The 26,172-nt window shown below is 46.4% G+C and overlaps 1 protein-coding gene across 1 annotated transcript in view; it reads right to left on the bottom strand.

Annotated features, from left to right (window-relative positions):
• GRK6 (G protein-coupled receptor kinase 6) overlaps positions 1 to 26,172 on the bottom strand; it is a 109,424-nt gene that overhangs the window by 63,150 nt on the left and 20,102 nt on the right. The window contains exons 5-7 of the mRNA XM_075344514.1: positions 7,471 to 7,571; positions 7,228 to 7,320; positions 6,346 to 6,409 (exon numbers count right to left, since the gene is read on the bottom strand). Coding sequence (XP_075200629.1) covers positions 6,346 to 6,409; positions 7,228 to 7,320; positions 7,471 to 7,571 — 258 coding nt within the window. The remainder of the gene's footprint in view (positions 1 to 6,345; positions 6,410 to 7,227; positions 7,321 to 7,470; positions 7,572 to 26,172) is intronic.

The raw sequence follows: 26,172 nt of genomic DNA, 5'->3' as shown, positions 1-26,172 counted from the left end.
GCCATGCCATAACTTGATATGGCTGTGATGGCCAGAGAGAGGATGGTTTTTGCCATCGGATCATTTATGGATCCTTGGAATTATCTTTTGCGGTAAATGATCAGATGTCCGATCCCGATCCGGCCAAAGATCCTATGATTTTTTTTCCGATCTTTGCCTATCAGGATCACTCATCTCTACACTGTGTGCAGAATTATTAGGCAAGTTGTATTTTAGAGGGTTTTTTTTTTATTATTGATCAACAACTATGTTCTCAATCAACCCAAAGACTCAAATATGAAAGCTTAATATTTTTGGAAGTTGGAGTGGGTTTTTTTTTTTAGATTTGGCTGTCTTAGGAGGATATCTTTTTTGTGCAGGTAACTATTACTGTGCAGAAGTATTAGGCAACTTAATAAAAACCAAATATATTCCCATCTCACTTGTTTATTTTCACCAGGTAAACAAATATAACTGCACAAAATTTAGAAATAAACATTTCTGACATGCAAAAACAAAACGCCAAAAAATTAGTGACCAATATAGCTACCTTTCTTTCTGATGACACTCAACAGCCTACCATCCATAGATTCTGTCAGTGGCTTGATCTGTTTACGATCAACATTGCGTGTAGCAGCCACCACAGCCTCCCAGACACTGTTCCGAGAGGTGTACTGTCTTTCCTCCCTTTAGATCTCACATTTTATGAGGGACCACAGGTTCTCTATGGGGTTCAGATCAGGTGAACAAGGGGGCCATGTCATTATTTTTTCATCTTTTAGACCTTTACTGGCCAGCCACACTGTGGAGTAGTTGGATGCATGTGATGGAGCATTGTCTTGCATGAAAATCATGTTTTTCTTGAACAATACAGACTTCTTCCTGTACCACTGCTTGAAGAAGTTGTCTTCCAGAAACTGGCAGTAGGTCTGAGAGTTGAGCTTCACTCCATCCTCAACCAGAAAAGGTCCCACAAGTTCATCTTTGATGATACCAGCCCATATCAGTACCCCACCTCCACCTTGCTGGTGTCTGAGTGGAGCTCTCTTCCCTTTACTGATCCAGCCTCTGGCCCATCCATTTGGCCCATCAAGAGTCACTTTCATTTCATCAGTCCATAAAAACTTTGAAAAATCAGTCTTAAGACATTTTTTGGCCCAGTCTTGACGTTTTATCTTATGTTTCTTGTTCAAAGATGGTAGTTTTTCAGCCTTCCTTACCTTGGCCATGTCCCCGAGTATGGCACACCTTGTGCTTTTTGATACTCCAGTAACTTTGCAGCTCTGAAATGTGGCCAAACTGGTGGCAAATGGCATCTTGGCAGCTTCACGCTTGATTTTCCTCAATTCATGGGCAGTTACTTTGCGCCTTTTTTGCCCAACACGCTTCTTGCGACCCTGTTGGCTACTTGCCATGAAACGCTTGATTTTTCGGTGATCACGCTTCAAAGGTTTGGCAATTTCAAGACTGCTGCATCCCTCTGCAAGACATCTCACAATTTTGTACTTTTCAGAGCCCGTCAAATCTCTCTTCTGACCCATTTTGCAAAAGGAAAGGAAGTTGCCTTATAATTAAGCACATCTTATATAAAGTGTTGATGTCATTACACCACCCCCCTCCTCATTACAGAGATGCACATCACCTGATTTACTTAATTGGTAGTTGGCTCTCAAGCCTATACAGCTTGGAGTAGGACAACATGTATAAAATGTATCACGTGATCAAAGAAGGGAATTTTGTTTACTTACCGTAAATTCCTTTTCTTCTAGCTCTAATTGGGAGACCCAGCCAATTGGGTGTATAGGCTATGCCTCCAATTGTCTGGGTCTCCCAATAGAGCGAAAAAGAAATACTCATTTGCCTAATAATTCTGCACACAGTGTATTGCAGAAAACCCCAGTGATGTCAAACAGCACATAGAAAAAAAGCAACGTGGGCATTACACACACACGTTTTTTCCTGCGTTTTTTCACTGACTCCATTGAAGTTAATTGGGGAAAAAATGCACGAAAAACTGCTAAAACAAATGACATGTTGCTTTAGTTTTCAACCACAAAAAAAGCAAGGAAAAAAAGAAGCAATGTGGGCACAGCAAGTCACGATTCTCATAGACTTTGCTGGGATGATTTTTCCTTGCTTTTTATTGATTAAAAAAAAAAGCAAGGATAAACACTCTGTGGGCACAAGGCCTTATAGAGGTGGTGCACTACAATTTATAATGGCTATATTGATTTAAAGCTGGGAAAGAAGGCTTTTTCAAAATAGCTTCTGTTGCCAATTCTGCCAGTGAGTGGTGCTATCGCTGTCCGATCAGTCCCCATCACGTGACCCGGGCTGCAGCGGCCTCTGATGTCATGTCAAGTTCTTGAATTGGAAGTTGACCCGGCATCACCGAGGCGGGACCCAGGCTTCCTAAGTGACTGGGCTGAGAGAGGAGTTTCATTTCAACATCACAGCCCAGCATTGCGCGCTTATGGTGCTCTGTTAATGAAAGCAGTGAAGGAGACAGCACGCACAATGCTAAGTAATGACCTGTGATGAAACTCTGCCCAAATCTCAGCCACTCAGGAAGACTGGGTGCCGCCTTGGTAATGAACTTCCAATTCTGGAACTTGACGTGACCTCACCAGACATCAGAGGCCACTGCAGCCCGGGTCACGTGATGGGGACTAAATAGACAGCGATAGCGCCACTCACAGGCAGAATTGGCAACAGAATGTAACTCGAAAAAGCCGCCTTTCTCAGCTTTAAATTGATGTGGCCACTATACATTGTAGTGAACGACCTCTTTAAGGGGTACTTTGCACGCTGCGACATCGCTAGACGATGCTTGCGATGCCGAGCGCGATAGTACCCACCATCGTCGCACATGGGATATCTTGTGATAGCTGGCGTAGCGAACATTATCGCTACGGCAGCTTCACACGCACATACCTACTCTGCGATGTCGCTCTGGCCGGCGACCTGAATCCTTCCTAAGGGGGTGAGTCGTGCGGCATCACACGGCAGGCGGCCAATACAAACGGAGGGGCAGAGATGAGCGGGACGTAAACATCCCACCCACCTCCTTCCTTCCGCATTGCCGGTGGAGGCAGGTAAGGAGAAGTTACTCGCTCCTGCGGCTTCATACACAGCGATGTGTACTGCCGCAGGAACGAGGAACAACATCGTACCTGTTGCTGCAGCGAAATTATGAAAATGACCGACACTACACAGATCACCGATTAACGACGCTTTTGCGATAGTTTATCGGTGCATCTAGGCTTTACACGTTGCGACGTCGTTACCGGCGTTGGATGTGCGTCACTTTCGATTTGACCCCGACGATATCGCAGTAGCGATGTCGCAACGTGCAAAGTACTCCTAAGTCAACTTCATCATATTAATATATATTGGGGGCACATGTACTGCTCATGTCCTTTCCTATTTTATTATATATCCGCGACCAATCATGTTTTTAGGTTATCAATGTCTTCCACTAATATCACTAGAGCAAGCCAATCAACCCATTATTGAATCTGTAACTCTATTTCTACTGTCACAAACAGTATATCACAAAAGTGAGTACACCCCTCATATTTGTTCAAATATTTTATTATACCTTTTTCATGGGACAACACTGCAGATCTGACACTGATGCAATGTAAAGTAGTCAGTGTACAGCTTGTATTACAATGTAAATTTGGTGCCCTCTAAATAACTCAAAACACAGCCATTAATGTCTAAACTGTTGGCAACAAAAGGGAGTACACTCTAGGGGAAAATGGCCAAATTGTGCCCAATTACGGTAGCTATTTTCCCTGCCCGGTGTTGTGTGACTCAGTGTTACAAGGTCTAAAATGTGAATTGAGAAGAGATTGTATGAGTAAAAAGAAGTTAAAAAAAAATAAACCTCATTTTATTTCTGCTAAGCGAGTGCCAATTTCTTTGCAGAATCCTACTTGTGCACACTCTTCTCCGTACATCTGTCACCAGATTTCACAATACAACACACATTACTAAAAGAACATCTTAGACCGGATGAAGCTGCTGTATTAACTTTGAAAATCCGTGTCAGAATGGCTATATAATCCTTATAAAAGTTGAATTTAATCTCTGTCGACATAGCCTGATTGATGGTTTTGCAGTGATCCTTCTCCCTGTCTTGATCTCACGTTGCTCAGTATAAGCTGCTGCAGCTGTCAGTCAGGCTTGGCGGGCAGAGACTGAATAGACTTGGGACTTGAGTTAACTAAATCTATAAAACACGTATCTTAATATGAAGATTCGATAACTTATGCAGATCCACTTTAATGGAGTGTTCCCAGAATCACAGCTTGTTATTACCGATCTACAAAGTAACTCATCATGGTATAAGGCTATGTCCGCACGCTGCGTTCTTGATTTGACAAAAAAAAAAAAAAATACACCCTCTGGCAGACTTTGACAACTGTAAACACTGCGTTTGACAAAACAAATGCATCCAAAATGCATGCGTTTTGAATGCATGTTTGACAGTGCGGTCCCACGGTGATTGAGCTCTGCTACATCCCTGTTCTGTCACAGCAGCACCATAGAGCATGACTGCCCACTGACAGCAAACAGAGACAGAGCCGCGCGATGAGAATGAACTCTGGTGACCCTCTGACGTAAGTGCCGCAACAAAGGCAATAGTGCAGGGCCCGCAGCTGTGAGGTCAGAGGTTCACCAGAGTTCATAGTCATCGCGCGGATGTGTCTGTGTCGCGGCCTGTTTTGCAGTCACAGGTGAAGGACTCACCTGTAACCATAAATCACCTAAGTGATGGCACTGGTGATAGAGCGGCTCACTTGAGTCACTCAGGTGATTTGCTGTCACAGGTGGAAGACTCCAGCTGTGGCCGTGGATAACCTGAGTGACATCACGGCTGATAGCGCGACTCACTTCAGTTGTTGCGTGGAATTCACAGCGAGCGGTTGTGCTCTATGGCCGATCACTATCAGTGTAAGATGTAGCAGTGCTGGAAGCGTCGTGGGAGCTCGTGTGGATTACGTTGTACCTGGAGTGTTATGTTGGGGTTAATAAAGTGGTTACAGAGGGTGGGTTTTTTGTCTTTTATTCCAAAATAAAGGATTTTTCGATGTTTGTGTTTACTTACTTTCACTTACAGTTTAGTGATGGGGGGTATCTCATAGACGCCTGGCATCACTAAGCTAGGACTTAGAGGCAGTAATGGGCTGCCATTAACTCCTTATTACCCCGGTGGGGTGCCATTCAGGATGAGCCGGGTAAAGTCCAGAGACTGTCGCATCTAATGGATGCGGCAATTCCGGGCGGCTGCTGGCTGATATTTTTAGGCTGGGGGGCTTCCAATAACGTGGGTCTCCCCAATCTGAGAATACCAGCCCTCAGCTGTGTAGCTTTATCTTGGCTGGGTTTCAAAATTGAGGAGGACCGCACGCAGTCTCTCTTTTAATTATTTATTGTACTGCACGATATAGACACGGCCAACAGCGCCTGCGATTGGTTGCAGTCTGACAGCTGTCACTCAGCGTGGGGGCGTGTCTGACTGCAACCAATCATAGGCGCTGGGGAAGCAGGGAATATGAGGTGAACCTAATAAGCAGCTGGCACTTTCAGAAGCAGGAGAGGGTGCGGGAGCAGTGTGACAGCTGTGCTGGTGATCGGTGAGTATGAAGGAGAGCGATGGGGAGAGGGAGAGACTGACAAAGAACAAAGAGAGAGAGAGCCCAACAGAGAGAGAGAGAGATGCCGACAGATGAGAGAGAGACAGAGAGACAGAGACAGAGAGAGAGGCGGAGAGAGAGAGAGAGACACACACACAGAGAGAGACCGAGAGAGAGAGAGAGATCTACATTTTACTTGACAACAACGGATCCAAAATTCAACCAAAATGCAGTGCAAGCGCGCCACAGCTAACATTTTGGTTGCGCTTTGACACACCTCCTTCATTTCAATGGGTTGAAAATGCAACCAAAATGCAATGAAGAAGTGACATGCTGCTTTTTTTTACTTAACGATTTTGGCAAAATATTTCACAAACAAAGCGCTGCCTAAAAAAGCAACATGCGGATGGAGATTTCTGATTCCTCATAGTCTTTGCTGGGGAAGCAGAACGCATGCAGTTTGTCATTGACACGGTGCAGTTTCAAACGCAACCAAAACACAAGAAAAAACGGAACGTGCGGACATAGCCTAAAATCTGGGGCACATTGATGACACTTTATACAAATGAAGGATCCTTATTCTTATAACTGTGGGGGGGAATTGACTAAACAGGCATGGGTATAACTACTTAGACGGGTGCAACTAATTAGATAATTCTTGATCATTGCATGGATGTGACACATGAAGCAAAGAAAAGCAGAGCAAAGAGAAATAACTTGCCTCTCCAAAACCACCTTTCCCAAGAACTCTGTACTGACGAAATGTGTTCTTTGTGACTGGCTCCCTATGGCACAGTAATTAAATAGTTAGATAAATATAATACATGCGGAGAATACACAGTGAGGGGGAAAAAAAAAAAAAATGACAAATTATAAAACATGCACACATACATATATAATTGCATATAGGCATATATATATATATATATATATTATATATATATATATATATATATATATATATATATATATATATATATATATATATATATATATATATATATATATATATATATATATATATATATATATATATATATATATATATATATATATATATATATATATATACACACACACATATATACATACATACACACACACTGTATATAATATATATATACATATATATATTATATACACGCACACAGTAAATTATAATATATACATATGCACACTGTATAATAATAAATTGAATATATTATATATATTTATTACACATATACACACTGTATATATCTATCTATCTCTACACACTGCCACCCACTTCACAAGACAATAAGACAATATAGAAAGACTGCTTGCTAAAGAGCCTAATAAGATCTCACCCAGTCCAAAATAATGGAGAAATGTAAGGAGGGGTTTCATGTATGAGAAAAGAAAAAAAGGAGAAGGCGAAAGAGGAAATAGAAAAAAAACAAACCAAAACAAAACTATTCAGACATAATTGTCTTATGATGTCAAAGTAAAAAATAAATAAGCATGCAACAAAACAAGTCAGATCATATCTGTCCTCAGGTAATTCTACCAGTTGTGGCATATGATATGTGTGCTGTGATTTTGGCTGCCCCTTTCTCTACATTGTTAGGCCCTCCTTGCTCACCTCTCCAGCCATTTCCATTGTAAGAAGCGGTTGTAATACTGGCTGTCCAGGTAATCTGAAAATGGAGCCATACTTAGGAAGTCATGGACAAGTCTGAAAGAAATGGTAGAAGCATAGAAAGGAGGCGTCATGCTTCATTATTCATGTGACCGTTTTATCTGTTTGTGACTAACTTCATTTTATGCCTCTGTCATGCTATGAAATAAATGCCATTAGCCTGGAATAATGTGCAAGTTCACTTACTTAGAACAGTCTTTAAAAAGTTCTTTACAGGGATTGTTTTCTAAGCTCTCCTTACATTTGCCGACTAACTGCTCAGGGACCTCTGTGATGTAGTCTTCACTCTGAGAAAACAAGAGACGTAATCATCAGGAGATATGGTTTGTACAGTAAAGGCCCCTTTACACACTGAGACTTTCAGAGATCCCACCAGCGATCCCAACCTGGCCGGGATCGCTTTAAAGTCTCTGGTGAGTCTCTGGTGAGCTGTCAAACAGGCAAACCTGGCCAACGACGCAACAGCGATCCGGACCTGCAGAGCGACCTAGCTAGTCAAACACTGGAAACGAGTGATGTGTCACAATATCTGTCAATCACTACTCTCTGTCAGTCGGTCTCTCCCTCTCGGTCTCTATTCTCTCTCTGTCGGTCCGTCACTATCTCTGTCCCTCTCTCACAGTCTGTCGGTCATTTTCCCCTCCTCTCTCATACTCACCGATCCCCGATCACCGGCGCGGCGCTGCACGGCATTCACACTGCTGCGGCGGCTTTTACTCTTTTGAAAAAGCCGGCCGCTCATTAAACAATTTCGTATTCCCTACTTTCCCCGCCCACAGGCGCCTGATTGGTTGCAGTGAGACACGCCCCCACGCTGAGTGACAGGTGTCTCACTGCACCTAATCACAGCAGCCGGTGGGCGTGTCTATACTGTGCAGTGAAATAATTAAATAATTTTAAAAAACGGCGTGCGGTCCCCCCCCAATTTTAATACCAGCCAGATAAAGCCATACGGCTGAAGGCTGGTATTCTCAGGATGGGGAGCTCCACGTTATGGGGAGCCCCCCAGCCTAACAATATCAGTCAGCAGCCGCCCAGAATTCCCGCATACATTATATGCGACAGTTCTGGGACTGTACCCGGCTCTTCCCGATTTGCCCTGGTGCGTTGGCAAATCGGGGTAATAAGGAGTTATTGGCAGCCCATAGCTGCCAAGAAGTCCTAGATTAATCATGTCAGGCGTCTCCCCGAGATTCCTTCCATGATTAATCTGTAAATTATAGTAAATAAACACACACACCCGAAAAAATCATTTATTAGAAATAAAAAACACAAACACATTCCCTCATCACCAATTTAATCAGCCCCAAAAAGCCCTCCTTGTCCGGCGTAATCCACGGACCTCCAGCGTCGCATCCAGCTCTGCTACATGGAGGTGACAGGAGCTGCAGAATACACCGCCGCTCCTGTCAGCTCCACGCAGCAACTGAGGTGAGTATTGCGATCAGCTGAGCTGTCACTGAGGTTACCTGGATCCAGCGGTGGATGCAGCGGTGGCCGCGGGTAACCTCAGTGACAGCTCAGCTGATCGCGCTACTCACCTCAGTTGCTGCGTGGAGCTGACCGGAGCGGCGGTGAGTAGCGCGATCAGCTGAGCTGTCACTGAGGTTACCCGCGGCCACCGCTGCATCCACCGCTGGATCCAGTGATAGCGGGTAACCTCAGTGACAGCTCAGCCGATCGCACGGCTGTCTTAATTAGCTGCGTGGAGGTGACAGGAGCGGCGGTGTATTCTCCTGCTCCTGTCACCTGCATGCAGCACAGCTGGAAGCGACGCTGGAGGTCCGTGGATTACGCCGGACAAGGAGGGCTTTTTGGGGCTTATTAAATTGGTGATGAGGGAATGTGTTTGTGTTTTTTATTTCTAATAAAGGATTTTTTCGGGTGTGTGTGTTTATTTACTATAATTTACAGATTAATCATGGAAGGAATCTCAGGGAGACGCCTGACATGATTAATCTAGGACTTATTGGCAGCTATGGGCTGCCAATAACTCCTTATTACCCCGATTTGCCAACGCACCAGGGCAAATCGGGAAGAGCCGGTCCCAGAACTGCCGCATATAATGTATGCGGCAATTCTGGGCGGCTGCTGACTGATATTGTTAGGCTGGGGGGCTCCCCATAACGTGGAGCTCCCCATCCTGAGAATACCAGCCTTCAGCCGTATGGCTTTATCTGGCTGGTATTAAAATTGGGGGGGACCGCACGCCGTTTTTTTTAATTATTTAATTATTTATTTCACTGCACAGTATAGACACGCCCACCGGCTGCTGTGATTCGGTGCAGTGAGACACCTGTCACTCAGCGTGGGGGCGTGTCTCACTGCAACCAATCATAGGCGCCTGTGGGCGGGGAAAGTAGGGAATACGAGATTGTTTAATGAGCGGCCGGCTTTTTCAAAAGAGTAAAAGCCGCCGCAGCAGTGTGAATTCCATGCAGTGCCGCGCCGGGGATCGGTGAGTATGAGAGAGGAGGGGAAAATGACTGACAGACTGTGAGAGAGGGACAGAGATAGTGACGGACCGACAGAGAGAGAATAGAGACCGAGAGGGAGAGACCGACTGACAGAGAATAGTGATTGACAGATATTGTGACACATCACTCGTTTCCAGTGTTTTAAGTCCCCTTTACACACTGAGACTTTGCTGCACAGCGGGAAACAAAAGGACCAAAGAATGGTCCTGAACGATTTGTAGCAATCAGCAACTTCACAGCAGGGGCCAGGTCGCTGATGTGTTTCACACACTGCAATGTCGCTGGGGAGGTCGCTATTACGTCACAAAACCGGTGACGTTACAGCGATGTCGTTTGAGATGTTGCAATGTGTAAAGCCACCTTAACTGCAAGCAATTACATAGGCTTTAGGTCAGTCATTACTGGTGGACTCTAGAAGACGTATAAAAGGACAACAAGGGGGAAGAACGTTAGAGGATGCATAGGATGTGCAAGAAAGCATAGCCAATAGTAATTCTATGCGCACGCACGCACACACACGCACACACACGCACACACACGCAAAGGTAAGAATGGTTTAAAAATGCAGAAGTGTTAATAGTGTAGGTTTATAAATTAATAAAACAAACTGACAGAATAAAAGAAATTTATATCACATGAATATTGGGTGTGACCTCTCTTTCCCTTCAAAACCACATCAACGCATCAATCCTTCTAGAGATACATGTACACAGGTGTTGAAGGAGTTCAGTAGGAAGGTCGTTCCAAACATCTTGGAGAACTACAGATATTCTCTGGATGTAGGTTTGTGCAAAGCCTTCGGTCTCTTCATGTAAGCCCAGAGTGTTGTGATCAGAGCCCTATGGGTTCATATCGCCACTTCCAAGCATGGACACAATTTATCTCCACCTAATCCCCTACTCAATTTGCTGAAATGCAACCTCCAACTTGAAGCAAGGGAGGATCCTTTCACTTTTGCCCTCAGAGACTCATTATTGTACTATTCTCAAGCTCTTTGGTGAACAAACTTCTTTCTATTACAGCCAAGTGTTTCACATATTGACTTATCAGTCCAGGAGCACCTGCTGCCATTTTTCTGAAGCCCAGTTTCTAGGTTTTCATGCACAGTTGAGTGGCTTGACCTTCCCTTAATGTCAACTGTAGAGTCCACTTAGGGCTAGGCTTCAACACACAGTAGATGAGTATATCTGGGTCCCACTGGATGCTGCCAGTTCTGAACTGATAGCACGGCTGGATATCTTCTGATTTCAAAGGAAAGTAAGCAGGAAAGTAATTTGCTGGACTAAGTTTCCTTGGCTGTCTACTGAGTATATGGTCTTTAACATAGTCCACTTCGTGGTGCTTCTTCAATAGAGCTTGTATGGCACATCCTGAAGCCCCAGTCTGCATATAAACCTTTACCTGGGAGACACCTGGCTGATGCAGTATAACTACCTTGTGTCTTGTTGCTGTGCTCAGTCTTGCCATGGTGTATGACCTTTGACTGGAAACTGTATTCCACAACCTCACAATTGGAGAAGTTTGGTTGTTCCTCACAAAGCCTGTGAGAACCCCGATTTAGGCCAGTACTAGACCTTGATATCTTCATGTACTAGATCAGGGGTCTCAAACTCGGCTGGGTGTATGGGCCGCACAGAGGAAAAAAATAATTTGGGGGGCCGCATTCTTTGCAGGACAAAGTGACATTTTTATTGCTACCATATATAATATATTTTATTGTTTTTTACACACCTTGGGATCACTGATTTTGAACATTTTCACTTGTTCATTATATCAAACGTGCACATTCTTTGTTTAAATATAAACATTTTTTTTTTACATATATTTTATTCCTTTCTTGTAACTAATAGTCTTACAATTAGCACTATATAGAAATTTTGACCAACATCTTTTAGTAATGTTCCCCATATTGTTGTAACATGCCCATCCTTATCCCCTTGCAGTATTGTGCCCTATCCCACAGTAATGTGCTCATCCTTGTCCCCTTGTAGTATTGTGCCCCATCCTAGTCCCTATCCCACAGTAATGTGCCCATCCTTGTCCCCTTGTAGTATTGTGCCCCATCCTAGTCCCCATCCCACAGTAATGTGCTCATTCTTGTCCCCATCCTAAAGTAATGTTCCCCATCCTTGTCCCCATTTTGTAGTAATGTGTTCATCCTTGTCCCCATCCTATAGTAATGTCCCCCATCTTATAGTAATGTTCCCCATCCTTGTCCCCTTGTAGTAATGTCCCTATCCTACAGTAATGTGCCCACCTTGTCCCCATCCTGTAGTAATGCCCCCGTCCTATAGTATTGTGCCCATCCTAGTCCCCATCTTATAGTACTGTGCCCACCTTGTCCCCCATCCTATAGTAATGTCCCCAGCCTTGTCCCCATTCTATAGTCATGTGCCCATCCTAGTCCCCATCCTATAGTAATAATGTGCCCATACTATAGTAATAATTGTCCCAATCCAATAGTATTGTGCCCATCCTTGTAATGTCCCAATCCTATAGTAATGTCCCCAGCCTTATCCCCATCTCATAGTAATGTGCGCACTTTGTCCCCATCCTGTAGTAATGGGTCAGCAGCTGCCCTCACCTTCCACACACGCCGGAGTGAAGCTGAGGGGAGTGGTCTGTGGCCTCAGATCCACAGTGATTGGAGAGATCGGTCACAAGGCCGGTCTTTCCAATCAGAGCTGGGGGCGGGTGAAACACAGGTCACCCAGCTCCAGCCAATGATCAGGGCTATAGCTGCACTGATCTTGGCTGGATTTCAATGTTTCAGCGATTTTCAATGGCTGAAACATTAGTGGCTGTGATTGGCTGAGCGGTGTTCGTCAGCCAATCACAGCCTCCGTAGGTCCGGGGAGGAGACACCACCCCTCCTGAGGTCTCCTCCTCCCCGAATCTAAGGTATTTGCAGCGATCGTAGCCACCGGGGCTGCGATTTCGCCATGACGTACTGGTTATGTCAAGAGTCCTTAAGTACCAGGGACCCAAAACGTACCCAGTACGTCATAGGTCGCTAAGGGGTTAACATCCAACACACACACACACACACACACACACACAAACAAACCATTCTTCTCACCTGTCCCGCGCTCCCTCTGCTGCCTCATCTCTGCTTCGTGCGGCCCCCAGTCACTATCGCGGCAGCTGCAGTGTCAATGTCAGTGATTTATGTCAGATGATTGTATTGCTGGCGCGAGAGCGCAGAGCCGCCAACACATTCATCTGACAAAGTGCAGACAGTGGCTGCGGCCCCTGCACCTGCCGCGATAGTGACCAGGAGCACGGGCCTGGGGGCCGCACAAACTACCCTGAGGGGCCGCATGCGGCCCGCGGGCCGCGTGTTTGAGACCCCTGTACTAGATTAAGTCGTAGCTTTGGATATAGGTATACTGTGTATTTGTCCATTTACCAGCCACACTTCATTTGACTATAATTTGATCCATAAAATTCCACTTGAAGGGGGAAAATTAGAAGATATCTGTACTCAGCACTGCTCAGCAGAAATTCTGGTCCAAAGTGCAATGTGGACAGTGGTCTCAGTGCTGAAACATGGCAGTCTGATAAGTCACACACATTGGACTGTGACTTATTTCATATAGAACATTTTATTTGTGCAGAACAAAGTGGATCAGAAAGATCTTTGCTAAATGGTGTCTTACAAATATCAGCTTACCATCTAAATATAGGAGATAACCAGCTATAATAGTTACAAGCAATATACAAAGAACTTTTACCATCGCAGTCTGTAAAATAAGCAGAGGCCATCTACACAGCTCATCACCATATTACGGTATATTCAGACACAAACATTACTCAAAGTATGGCCAAGAGCACGTTCTGCGATCATAACCCTGCCACATACTTCTGCCATGCCAAGCAAAAGGTGAATACAAAAAAAACGGTCAAAACACCCAACACCTGTCACCAAAGGTAATATGTCTACCTATGAAATATGTATGGCGTAGGCTATATATGAAGACGTGCTAAAAGTGTGTGTGCGGGGGGGGGACCTCACTTATTTCTGTTGCAATCTCCCTCCTTCCTCTGCAGATAGTGCCTGCACTCTCATCTCATTCTGAACTGATGTAAGTGCATCTTTACCCTGTAGATTCCCCTATTTTTCATGCCAGTAATGGGCAGCTGATGTGAAACCCCTATTTTAATGAATCCAGGCCTATGTGTCCTCTATTTTCTCTTTATCGGCCTGTTCTGCAGTGTCTAATCTCCTCTTACTCTCTATTGCTATTTAAAGTGAGTCATTCACCAGTTTTTTCTCCCTGAGAGCAGCATAATGTAGAGGAGACCCTGATTCCGGCAATGTGTCACTTACTGGGCTGCTTGCTGCAGATTTTATAAAATCAGTGTTTTATCTGCTTCAGATTTCTTGAATGCTCAGCTCTGCATAACTCCGCCCATGCCACCAATTGAAAGCTCTCTGTGTACAATATGCATAGGCAGAAAGCTTCCAACCGGTGGTGGAGGCGGGGTTATACAGAGCTCATGAATATGGAGGACTACATGACCGCAGATTTACCAGTTTTCTAGTGATAATCTCCTGTTGATAAAATTTTATCTACACGACACCAAGCAGCCTAATAAGTGACATCACTGGAAAAGGGTCTCTGTTTTTACATTATGCTGCTCACAGGTTAGCTGTCAAAAATATGGTGACAAATTTGATTTAAATAGCTCGATCTGCAGTGTCTAATAAGAAAAGACTGTCTGGAACAACAATATGTGTGAACTAGTGTTTAGTGTGCAGCTTTTTCACTTTATTATAGTTATGTGTTTTTTTAAGATAGCACCTAGTTCATACATATTGGTGTTCCAGACAGTCTTTTCTTATTAGTGTTCAGTTATATCTGTCTGAGAGCCACGCCCGACTGCCATGGTCTATTTAATACCATATATAGCTAGGAGCCCATCTGCCCAGACCTGCAGATGCACATATAGAGGCATTTATGGTTAGGTTCCCGGATAAGAGATTACCTTGTCGTGGTATTCGGGCACAATTGCATTGATCAATACTTTTACGACATCTCTCTTTTATTTCAAATATTCTATATTTATATATTTCAATTTTTCATGCTTTCCATTTTCCAGTTAGTCAAAAGTATTTTTCATTGTTCTTATATTCCTAAAACAGTAATGCTTTTCCTATAATTTCTTATAACAGTGTTTAGTGTGCAGCTGTTTCACTTTATTATGATCTGCAGTGTCTAACCTCCTCTCACTCACTCTTTTGTTTTTTTTTTTTAAACACTGAAAAAATGGAGGTGGAGAGCAGGGAAAAAAAATAGCAATTAGGCAGAGTGCTGCCGGATTTCTGTCAGAAGCAATAACACAACCAGTTAAGTGAAGGAGTTGCACAGACTCTACAGCAGAGAAACAGTAGGAAATTTAGAATGAAGACTATTAGAAAGTTGCATAATTCTGTATTTAGGAAGCAAGTGAACAATTAAGAATCAGTGTAAGGCTATGTGCGCACGTTGCGTTTTTTCCCGCTTTAGAACTGCAGCGTTTCAGTGCCAAATTGCATGTGTTCAGCTTCCCAGCAAAGTCTATGAGAAAGCCAAAAAATCAATGCACACACTGCGTTTCTAAACGCAGCGTTTTGGATGCCAAAAATCGGTGCAGAAAAAAAAGCAGCATGTCACTTCTTTTGTGTGTTGTAGCTGCGTTCTCTAATCATTGAAATTAATGATGTGGGTCAGAACACAACCAAAATGTACTTGGACTGCATTTTTGTTGCGCTCCGCATGCTTTTTTGACAGGCAAAACACAGGTCTTTTCAGTCTCTGTCAATGTCAGTCAATTTCTGTCTGTGGATGTCTGTCTGTGAATCTCCCTCTGTCTGTCGGTCTCTTTCTTTGTCAGTTGGTCGCTCTGTCTCTCTCTCTCTGTCTGTCGGTGAGTCTCTCACCCTCTCTTATACTCACTGATCCCCGATCACTGGCGCGGCGCTGCACGGCGTTCACACTGCTCCGGCGGCTTTTCCTCTTTTGAAAATGCCGGCCGCTCATTATTCATTCTCGTATTCTCTGCTTTCCCCGCCCACCGGCGCCTATGATTGGTTGCAGTCAGACACGCCCCCACGCTGAGTGACAGCTATCTCACTGCAACCAATCACAGCCGCAGGTGGGCGGGTCTATATCCTGCAGTAGAATAAATTTAAAAAAAAAAAAAACGACGTGCGGTCCCCCCCAATTTTGATACCAGCCAAGATAAAGCCACACGGCTGAAGGTTGGTATTCTCAGGATGGGGAGCGCCACGTTATGGGGAGCCCCCCAGCCTAAAAATATCAGCCAGGAGCCGCCCGGAATTGCCGCATCCATTAGATGCGACAGTCCCGGGACTTTACCCGGCTCATCCTGAATTGCCCTGGTGCGGTGGCAATCAGGGTAATAAGGGGTTACTTATGGCAGGCGTCTCCCAGAGATACATTCCATGATTAACCTGTAAGTTAAAGAAAATAAACACACACATCCAAAAAATCCTTTATTTGGAAGAAAAAAAAAAAAAAAACACACAAAAAAAAACACCCTCTTTCACCACTTTATTAAAATCCTCAAATACCCCTCCAGGTCCGACGTAATCCACAGAGGTCCCGCGACGCATCCAGCTCTGCTACATGAAGCTGACAACAGCGGCAGTAGAACACCGCCGCTCCTGTGAGCTCCACGCAGCAACTGAAGAGAGACGCACGATCAGCGATGAAGTCACAGGTGAGTTGCGGACTCTGTTGGAGGACTTAGATGGCCGCGGGTAACCTGAGTGACGGCACCGCTAATCGCGCTGCTCACTTCACTCAGGGGATTAGAGGTCACCGGTGAGTCCTTCACGGGTGACCGCTAATCAGGACACCACACATAGACAGAGCCGCGGGATGACAATGAAGTGAAGTTCACACGAGTTCATTCTCATCGCACGACTGTCTATGTCGGCTGTCAGCCGGCGGTAATGTCGGGGTGTGTGCGGCGATGTCGGCGGTAATGTCGGGGTGTGTGCGGCGATGTCGGCGGTAATGTCGGGGTGTGTGCGGCGATGTCGGCGGTAATGTCGGGGTGTGTGCGGCGATGTCGGCGGTAATGTCGGGGTGTGTGCGGCGATGTCGGCGGTAATGTCGGGGTGTGTGTGCGGCGATGTCGGCAGTAATGTCGGGGTGTGTGTGCGGCGATGTCGGCAGTAATGTCGGGGTGTGTGCGGCGATGTCGGCAGTAATGTCGGGGTGTGTGCGGGGATGTCGGGATGTGTGCGGTGAAGATGATAATCAGGACACGGCACAGACAGAGCTGCGGTATGACAATGAAGTCGGGTGCAGTTGCCCTGCTCTGTCTGTGTCTGCTGAAAAAGCATCCAAAATGCATGCGTTGTGGATGCATTTTATTTTATAAACGCAGTGTTTACATTTCTCCAGTCTGCCAGAGGGTGCGTTCTTTTCCGCACTGCAGAGAGCGCAACGTGCGCACATAGCCTAATACTGTACATAGCCATTATTGGTGAAGATGAAGGGTTTCTCTCCCCACTAGTAGAGCAACAGTGTTGCCACTAAAGACTCACACTTTGTTGTGTCTACACAATAGTAATAATGCTAGAATTGAACAATTTTCGCAGGTCTGGCCCAGCAATAACCTTCCTTCTAACTCTGCTGATAAGGCCTAAGCCACACGGCGAGAAAAACAGTGCGAGTGGAGTGCGATAAAACATCGCATTCCCCTTGGACCAATATTAGCCTGTGTGTCAGCACACATGAGCGATTATTTTCTCAGCCCTAATCGGACCGAGAAAACAATCATAGCATGCTGAGATTGTAAGCTGAGACTCTCTCGCACCCATTCAAGTGAATGGGGCGAGAGAAAAATCGCACTGCACTCGCGGTACTCCAGTGTACTAGCAGTGCGAGAATGGCACTGCAGTGCGAGAATGGCAATAGCCGGCTACGCAGTAGAGAGGGAGAGAAATCCCGCCCTCCCCTCCTGAGTGCCGGTCCGCCCCCCGCAGCTGATGTCTGCTTGCACGAACGGACCTCAGTTGCAAGGACACACGCATGACACTCGGCTCTGCTGTACTGCCAGCATGAGCAGAGTGTCATGCAAGGGGATAACAGGAGTCCCCGTGTGGCTCCAGCCTAACTTGGCCCCCCCGCAATTTCAGGATATTGTAGGATGTACTAATCACAGAAGGCGTCCAGGATTTCTGGCACGTAGTAGGAAGGTCTCAGTGGTCCTGTTCCACTTAAAGTATCAACATGACTGCTAGACCCAAGTCCTGTGAATCGTTTTGCTTTAGACTAGGTGAAAAATCAAGGTGGTTTCCTTTTTTGTTGTCTTTGTAAAGCTAAACCATTAATGAACTACATACAAAAGCACTCGTCTGGAAATAGTCACCTTGAAGTGTAGGCTGTCCGGCTTACATTGCTCAGCATTCATAAACTGTGGTAAACCCTCAGCTGTAAGGAAAACTACACAGGAATTCAGAATCTGGAGCCAGACAAGAATGTTTTCAGTCACCGACAGCAAAGAATTTGATAAAAGTGAAGGAATGAAACCTCAAAGAATATTGAAAGTTAAAGGGAACCGTTCTGGGTGCATATTGCTGATCCCTGCATCTAGTACCATACATAAAGAAATCTTTAGAAAAATGATTTCTAAAGAGCCTTTATGAGATGCTAATGAGCACCCGGGCTAGTCTTAAGGGTGTTAGTTCCTGCGCTCATTCCGCATGCTTACATGCTATTCAATGCCCATTTCCCAGCGTCATCAGCGGTGACGTGCGTACGTGTGTCCATTGTCACCGTATCAGACGACAGGCAGCACACATGATCAGCAGTCAACGCACTTCTGGTCATGCGCACTATGAAGGCAGGTGTACGCGTCCCAGCTTCAGAGAGGTGTAGTGCGCATGACTGGAAGCGTCGGGACGTCTGATCATGTGCAATGCCCGGCATTTGATGAAGGGACAACCAACACAGATACGCAAGTCACCGCTGATTATGTCAAGCAATGGGCATTGAATAGCATGTTAGCACGCCCCTAAGGAAATACTAACATGCTAAGAAGACGGAAGGAGCGCAGGAACTAATGCCCTTGCGACTAGTCCCAGGCCTCATTAGCATATCATAAAGGATCTTTAGAAATTTTTTTAAAAAGCTCTCTTTATCTATGCTACTAGTACTAGATACAAGGACGGATAGGCAGGGATTATCAATATGCACCCAGAACTGCTCGTGGTTCTCAGGGCTGTGGAGTCGGTAAGCCAAACCTTCGACTCCGACTCCGACTCCTCAAATTCTCTTGCACCGACTCCGACTCCGGCTCCGACTCCGACTCCGACTCCGACTCCGACTCCGACTCCGACTCCGACTCCGACTCCGACTCCGACTCCTACATATATTGCTTAGTTAGGTGAAAAATTTATTGTAGTACATGAATATGTGTATGTGAACATCAGACATTTAATAATTTTTATGATACGATAATCAAGATATTTGGATAGAACATAAAATATATTTATTGGAATACAACTTTAGAACACAAAAAACTGTAATAAATTGTAAATATGTAATACACTATGTAATATACAGTAGATTACATATATATCTTGTGTGTGTATATACACTGTGTGTATATATATATATATATATATATATATATATATATTACATATTTACAATTTATTAGTTTTTTGTGTTCTAAAGTTGTATTCCAATAAATATTTTATGTTCTATCCAAATATCTTGATTATTGTATCATAAAAACAATTAAATGTCTGATGTTCACATTGTACTACAATAAATTTTTCACTTAAATATAAGCATTATACTAAATGTTATTATTTAGTAAAATATTCAGCACATTCTGCATTGCACTCCTGTCCCCAATTTATTATATATTTTAGGAGTCGGAGTCGGTGCATTTTATACCGACTCCGACTCCGACTCCACCAAAATGAGCTCCGACTCCACGACTCCGACTCCACGACTCCGACTCCGACTCCACAGCCCTGGTGGTTCTGGGTGTATATTGCACCTGACAGGTTCCCTTTAAAGGTTAAGCTTGCTTATATCAAAGCTTAAATATCATTGATGAAACTGTCAATTTATACAGCGATACTGGACAAAAAGGCTTGACAATTAGGATTCTGTCAAAGCTGCAGGTCAAGTCTCGTTTTTTTTCCACAGATTATTTTACTCACTTGACTTTATAATAACCTGATAACTTGATTATTCAAGAACTCAACCAAGATTTTCTGCCAAGTCTTGAATGTTATGGTGCAACATTGCTTACCCCTAAAATGGGAGCACATAATAGTAAACCCTGATGACCACCATCACTCTGCTCTTCGAGGAATTCCTTATGTATTACACAACGCAACACTCGTTATACCTGTTACTCCTGTTTGCTCTAACAGGTTATATAGAAGTGCTAATCCTATAGAAATACTAAAAATGTTGAGGTTTAGGCTTCGTTCACATCTGCGTTGGAGGTTCCATTAGTACCCTCCATAAAAGATTTAATTTCAAGTAAAAAACATTGCTTGGACCAAAATCACAGTAAAGTATAGGGTGTGAATCCATGCTGACCCCACCTGTCCAACCTGAGGTGCCTACGAGGCAAGGAAAGGCCAACTCATATGGTAAAGTGGTATAATTATTTAATAGGCTTCTATAATGCCATTTATTTCAACAGTACTTTGCAGACATCATTGGCGGTCAAAATCTAATTTCCCTATCAATATGTCTGTGGCATGTAGGAGGAAACCGGAGAACCCGGAAGATACCCACAGAAACATAACTTACAAACTGCTTCTAGATGTTTTTCTTGGTGGGGTTTGAATCAAAGACCCCATCACTGCAAGGCTACAACTAAGCCACAGCGTCAAAGATATCAAGCATGAAAGCTTCTAGGTTCTGAGCAATACATGCAACTGTATGCAGGTGTAAATGCCTATATCTTGACTCAACCATAGCTGAATATGACCTACAGACCCCAAACATAGGTTATGATGAAACAGAGGAGGAAATACTGGGCACTATCCACATTCAGCGGTTAATGGTCTGCATTCTGAAGTCATATGCACCAAATCTGTCCATTAAGTACTGGCTCATGAGAGGAAAAGAAGGGAATTTTGTTTACTTACCGTAAATTCCTTTTCTTCTAGCTCCAATTGGGAGACCCAGACAATTGGGTGTATAGGCTATGCCTCCGGAGGCCGCACAAAGTATTACACTAAAAGTGTAAAGCCCCTCCCCTTCTGCCTATACACCCCCCGTGCTCCCACGGGCTCCTCAGTTTTGGTGCAAAAGCAAGAAGGAGGAAAAAAATTATAAACTGGTTTAAAGTAAATTCAATCCGAAAAACTATCGGAGAACTGAAACCATTCAACATGAACAACATGTGTACACAAAAAAACAGGGGCGGGTGCTGGGTCTCCCAATTGGAGCTAGAAGAAAAGGAATTTACGGTAAGTAAACAAAATTCCCTTCTTCTTTGTCGCTCCATTGGGAGACCCAGACAATTGGGACGTCCAAAAGCAGTCCCTGGGTGGGTAAAATAATACCTCGTAATAGAGCCGTAAAACGGCCCCTTCCTACAGGTGGGCAACCGCCGCCTGAAGGACTCGTCTACCTAGGCTGGCATACGCCGAAGCATAGGTATGCACCTGATAGTGTTTCGTGAAAGTGTGCAGGCTCGACCAGGTAGCCGCCTGACACACCTGCTGAGCCGTAGCCTGGTGCCTCAAAGCCCAGGACGCGCCCACGGCTCTGGTAGAATGGGCCTTCAGCCCTGAGGGAACCGGAAGCCCAGCAGAACGGTAAGCTTCGAGAATTGGCTCCTTGATCCACCGAGCCAGGGTTGATTTGGAAGCCTGTGACCCTTTACGCTGGCCAGCGACAAGGACAAAGAGTGCATCCGAGCGGCGCAGGGGCGCCGTACGAGAAATGTAGAGTCTGAGTACTCTCACCAGATCTAACAAGTGCAAATCCTTTTCATATTGGTGAACTGGATGAGGACAAAAAGAAGGTAAGGAGATATCCTGATTGAGATGAAAGGGGGATACCACCTTAGGGAGAAATTCCGGAACCGGACGCAGAACCACCTTGTCCTGGTGAAACACCAGGAAAGGGGCTTTGCACGACAACGCTGCTAGCTCGGACACTCTCCGAAGAGAAGTGACTGCTACTAGGAAAACCACTTTCTGCGAAAGGCGTGAGAGAGAAATATCCCTCATCGGCTCGAATGGTGGTTTCTGCAGAACCATCAGCACCCTGTTCAGATCCCAGGGTTCTAACGGCCGCTTGTAAGGAGGAACGATGTGACAAACCCCCTGCAGGAACGTGCGTACCTGTGGAAGTCTGGCTAGGCGCTTCTGGAAAAACACAGAGAGCGCTGAGACTTGTCCCTTAAGGGAGCCGAGCGACAAACCCTTTTCCAGTCCAGATTGAAGGAAGGACAGAAAAGTGGGCAAGGCAAAAGGCCAGGGAGAAAAACCCTGAGCAGAGCACCATGACAGGAAAATTTTCCACGTCCTGTGGTAGATCTTGGCGGACGTTGGTTTCCTAGACTGTCTCATAGTGGCAATGACCTCTTGAGATAATCCTGAAGACGCTAGGATCCAGGACTCAATGGCCACACAGTCAGGTTGAGGGCCGCAGAATTCAGATGGAAAAACGGCCCTTGAGACAGCAAGTCTGGTCGGTCTGGTAGTGCCCACGGTTGGCCGACCGTGAGATGCCACAGATCCGGGTACCACGACCTCCTCGGCCAGTCTGGAGCGACGAGGATGACGCGGCGGCAGTCGGCCCTGATCTTGCGTAACACTCTGGGCAACAGTGCCAGAGGAGGAAACACATAAGGGAGCTGAAACTGCGACCAATCCTGAACTAAGGCGTCTGCCGCCATACCTCTGGGATCTTGAGACCGTGCCATGAACGTCGGTACCTTGTTGTTGTGCCGGGACGCCATGAGGTCGACGTCCGGCACCCCCCAGCGGCAACAGATCTCCTGAAACACGTCCGGGTGAAGGGACCATTCCCCTGCGTCCATGCCCTGGCGACTGAGATAATCTGCTTCCCAGTTTTCCACGCCTGGGATGTGAACTGCAGAGATGGTGGAGGCCGTGGCTTCCACCCACATCAAAATCCGCCGGACTTCCTGGAAGGCTTGCCGACTGCGTGTGCCGCCTTGGTGGTTGATGTATGCCACCGCTGTGGAATTGTCCGACTGAATTCGGATCTGCTTGCCTTCCAGCCACTGCTGGAACGCTTTCAGGGCAAGATACACTGCCCGTATTTCCAGAACATTGATCTGAAGTGAGGACTCTTGCTGGGTCCAAGTACCCTGAGCCCTGTGGTGGAGAAAAACCGCTCCCCACCCTGACAGACTCGCGTCCGTCGTGACCACCTCCCAGGATGGGGGTAGGAAGGATTTCCCCTTCGATAATGAAGTGGGAAGAAGCCACCACCGAAGGGAAGCTTTGGTCGCCTGAGAGAGGAAGACGTTCCTGTCGAGGGACGTCGGCTTCCTGTCCCATTTGCGTAGGATGTCCCATTGAAGAGGACGCAGGTGAAACTGCGCGAAAGGGACTGCCTCCATTGCTGCCACCATCTTCCCCAGGAAGTGCATGAGGCGCCTCAGGGGGTGTGCCTGACCTTGAAGGAGAGATTGCAACCCTTTCTGTAGTGAACGCTGCTTGATCAGCGGAAGCTTCACTATCGCTGAGAGGGTATGAAACTCCATGCCAAGATATGTCAGCGATTGGGCCGGTGTCAGATTTGACTTTGGAAAATTGATGATCCATCCGAAACTCTGGAGAGTCTCCAGAGTAGCGTCGAGGCTGTGTTGGCATGCCTCTTGAGAGGGTGCCTTGATCAGCAGATCGTCTAAGTAAGGGATCACCGAGTGACCCTGAGAGTGGAGGACCGCTACTACCGTAGCCATAACCTTGGTGAAAACCCGTGGGGCTGTTGCCAGGCCGAACGGCAGTGCCACGAACTGCAGGTGTTCGTTTCCTATGGCGAAGCGCAAGAAGCGCTGGTGCTCTGGAGCAATCGGTACGTGGAGATAAGCATCTTTGATATCGATCGATGCAAGGAAATCTCCTTGGGACATTGAGGCGATGACAGAGCGGAGGGATTCCATCCGGAACCGCCTGGTCCTTACGTGTTTGTTGAGCAGTTTCAGGTCCAGGACAGGACGGAAAGACCCGTCCTTCTTTGGGACCACAAACAGCTTGGAGTAGAAACCGTGACCCTGTTGCTGAAGAGGAACAGGGACCACCACTCCTTCTGCCTTCAGAGTGGCCAGCGCCTGCAGAAGAGCCTCGGCTCGCTCGGGAGGCGGGGATGACGTGAAGAATCGAGTCGGGGGACGAGAGGTGAACTCTATCCTGTAACCGTGAGACAGAATGTCTCTCACCCAACGGTCTTTTACCCGTGGCAGCCAGGTGTCGCAAAAGCGGGAGAGCCTGCCACCGACCGAGGATGCGGATTGAGGAGGCCGAAAGTCATGAGGAAGCCGCTTTGGTAGCGGCACCTCCGGTGGTCTTTTTAGGACGTGCCTTAGACCGCCATGAATCAGAGTTCCTTTGATCTTTCTGAGGCCTTTTGGACGAGGAGAATTGGGACCTGCCCGCGCCCCGAAAGGACCGAAACCTCGACTGCCCCCTCCTCTGTTGGGGTATGTTCGGTTTGGGCTGGGGTAAGGATGTATCCTTTCCCTTGGATTGTTTCATGATTTCATCCAAACGCTCGCCAAACAATCGGTCGCCAGAAATTGGCAAACTGGTTAAGCGCTTTTTGGAAGCAGAATCTGCCTTCCATTCCCGTAGCCACAAGGCCCTGCGGAGTACCACCGAATTGGCGGATGAAACCGCCGTACGGCTCGCAGAGTCCAGGACAGCATTAATAGCGTAAGACGCAAATGCCGACGTCTGAGCGGTTATGGACGCCACCTGCGGCGCGGAAGTGCGTGTGGCTGCGTCAATTTGCGCTTGACCTGCTGATATAGCTTGTAGCGCCCATACGGCTGCGAATGCTGGGGCAAAAGAAGCGCCGATAGCTTCATAGATGGATTTCAACCAGAGCTCCATCTGCCTGTCAGTGGCATCTTTGAGTGAAGCCCCATATTCCACTGCAAGTATGGATCTAGCCGGCAGTCTGGAGATTGGAGGATCCACCTTGGGACACTGAGTCCAACCTTTGACCACGTCAGGTGGAAAGGGATAACGTGTATCCTTAAGGCGCTTAGAAAAACGCTTATCCGGACAATCATGGTGATTCTGGACTGCGTCTCTGAAATCAGAGTGGTCCAGAAACATACTCGGTGTACGCTTGGGAAACCTGAAACGGAATTTCTCCTGCTGAGAAGCTGACTCCTCCACCGGAGGAGCTGAGGGAGAAATATCCAACATTCGATTGATGGATGCAATAAGATCGTTCACTATGGCGTCCCCGTCCGGCGTATCAAGATTGAGAGCGGCCTCAGGATCAGAATCCTGATCAGCTGTCTCCGCGTCATCAACCAGAGATTCCCCCCGCTGAGACCCTGAACAATATGATGATGTCGAGGGAATTTCCAAGCGAGCTCGCTTAATCGGTCTGGGGCTGGGGTCCGTGTCAGAGCCCCCAGACTGGGATCTATGAGATACCCCGGGGGGACATTGTTGGTCCAACTGAGGGGGGCCAGGGAACAATGATTCAACAGTGTCCCTGTGCTGAGATACCGGTCTGGACTGCAAGGCTTCTAGTATCTTAGCCATAGTTTCAGAGAGTTTATCCGTAAAGACTGCAAACTCCGTCCCTGTCACCTGGATAGTGTCAGCAGGTGGCTCCCCCTGGGCCCCTCTTAGCAGAGGCTCCGGCTGAGTAAGTGCAGCAGGGGCCGAGCAGTGCACACAATGAGGGTCAGTGGAACCTGCCGGTAGCGGCGTCGTACATGCGGCGCAGGCAGCATAATAAGCCTGTGTTTTGGCACCCCTGCCTTTTGTGGGCGCCATGCTATTGTCTTCCCTGAACACAATAGGGTATATAGCCAGAAATCAACTGTGCACCATACAGTGTAAAGTATATACCATAAACATATAATTTATAATTACACTTCTGCACAATGGGGCTAGCACCACAGGTGCTGCTTACCACCCGCTTAAAGCGGTTGTGAGGCCACCAGTATCCCTGCCTGGGTCTCCCAGAATTTGTCCCCCTCTGCAGCGTCCGAGGAGCTGACAGGAATGGCTGCCGGCGTCCTGAGGAGAGGAGGGAGCCGTGGGCGTGACCCAGAAAGTGCGGGAACTGGAGCCCCACTGTGCACAGTGAGGGGGGTGGAGTATGCAAAGCATGCTCCAGCCCTCATTGCTGCTCGTCTGTACAGCGTCCCGCCCTTCCCCTGCCTGTCAGGGCTGGGGGCGGGAGGA

This window comes from Anomaloglossus baeobatrachus, chromosome 4, assembly GCF_048569485.1.
Source record: "Anomaloglossus baeobatrachus isolate aAnoBae1 chromosome 4, aAnoBae1.hap1, whole genome shotgun sequence".
In the NCBI taxonomy this organism is placed as follows: Eukaryota; Metazoa; Chordata; class Amphibia; order Anura; family Aromobatidae; genus Anomaloglossus; species Anomaloglossus baeobatrachus.
This window is presented reverse-complemented; position numbering and strand designations above follow the sequence as displayed.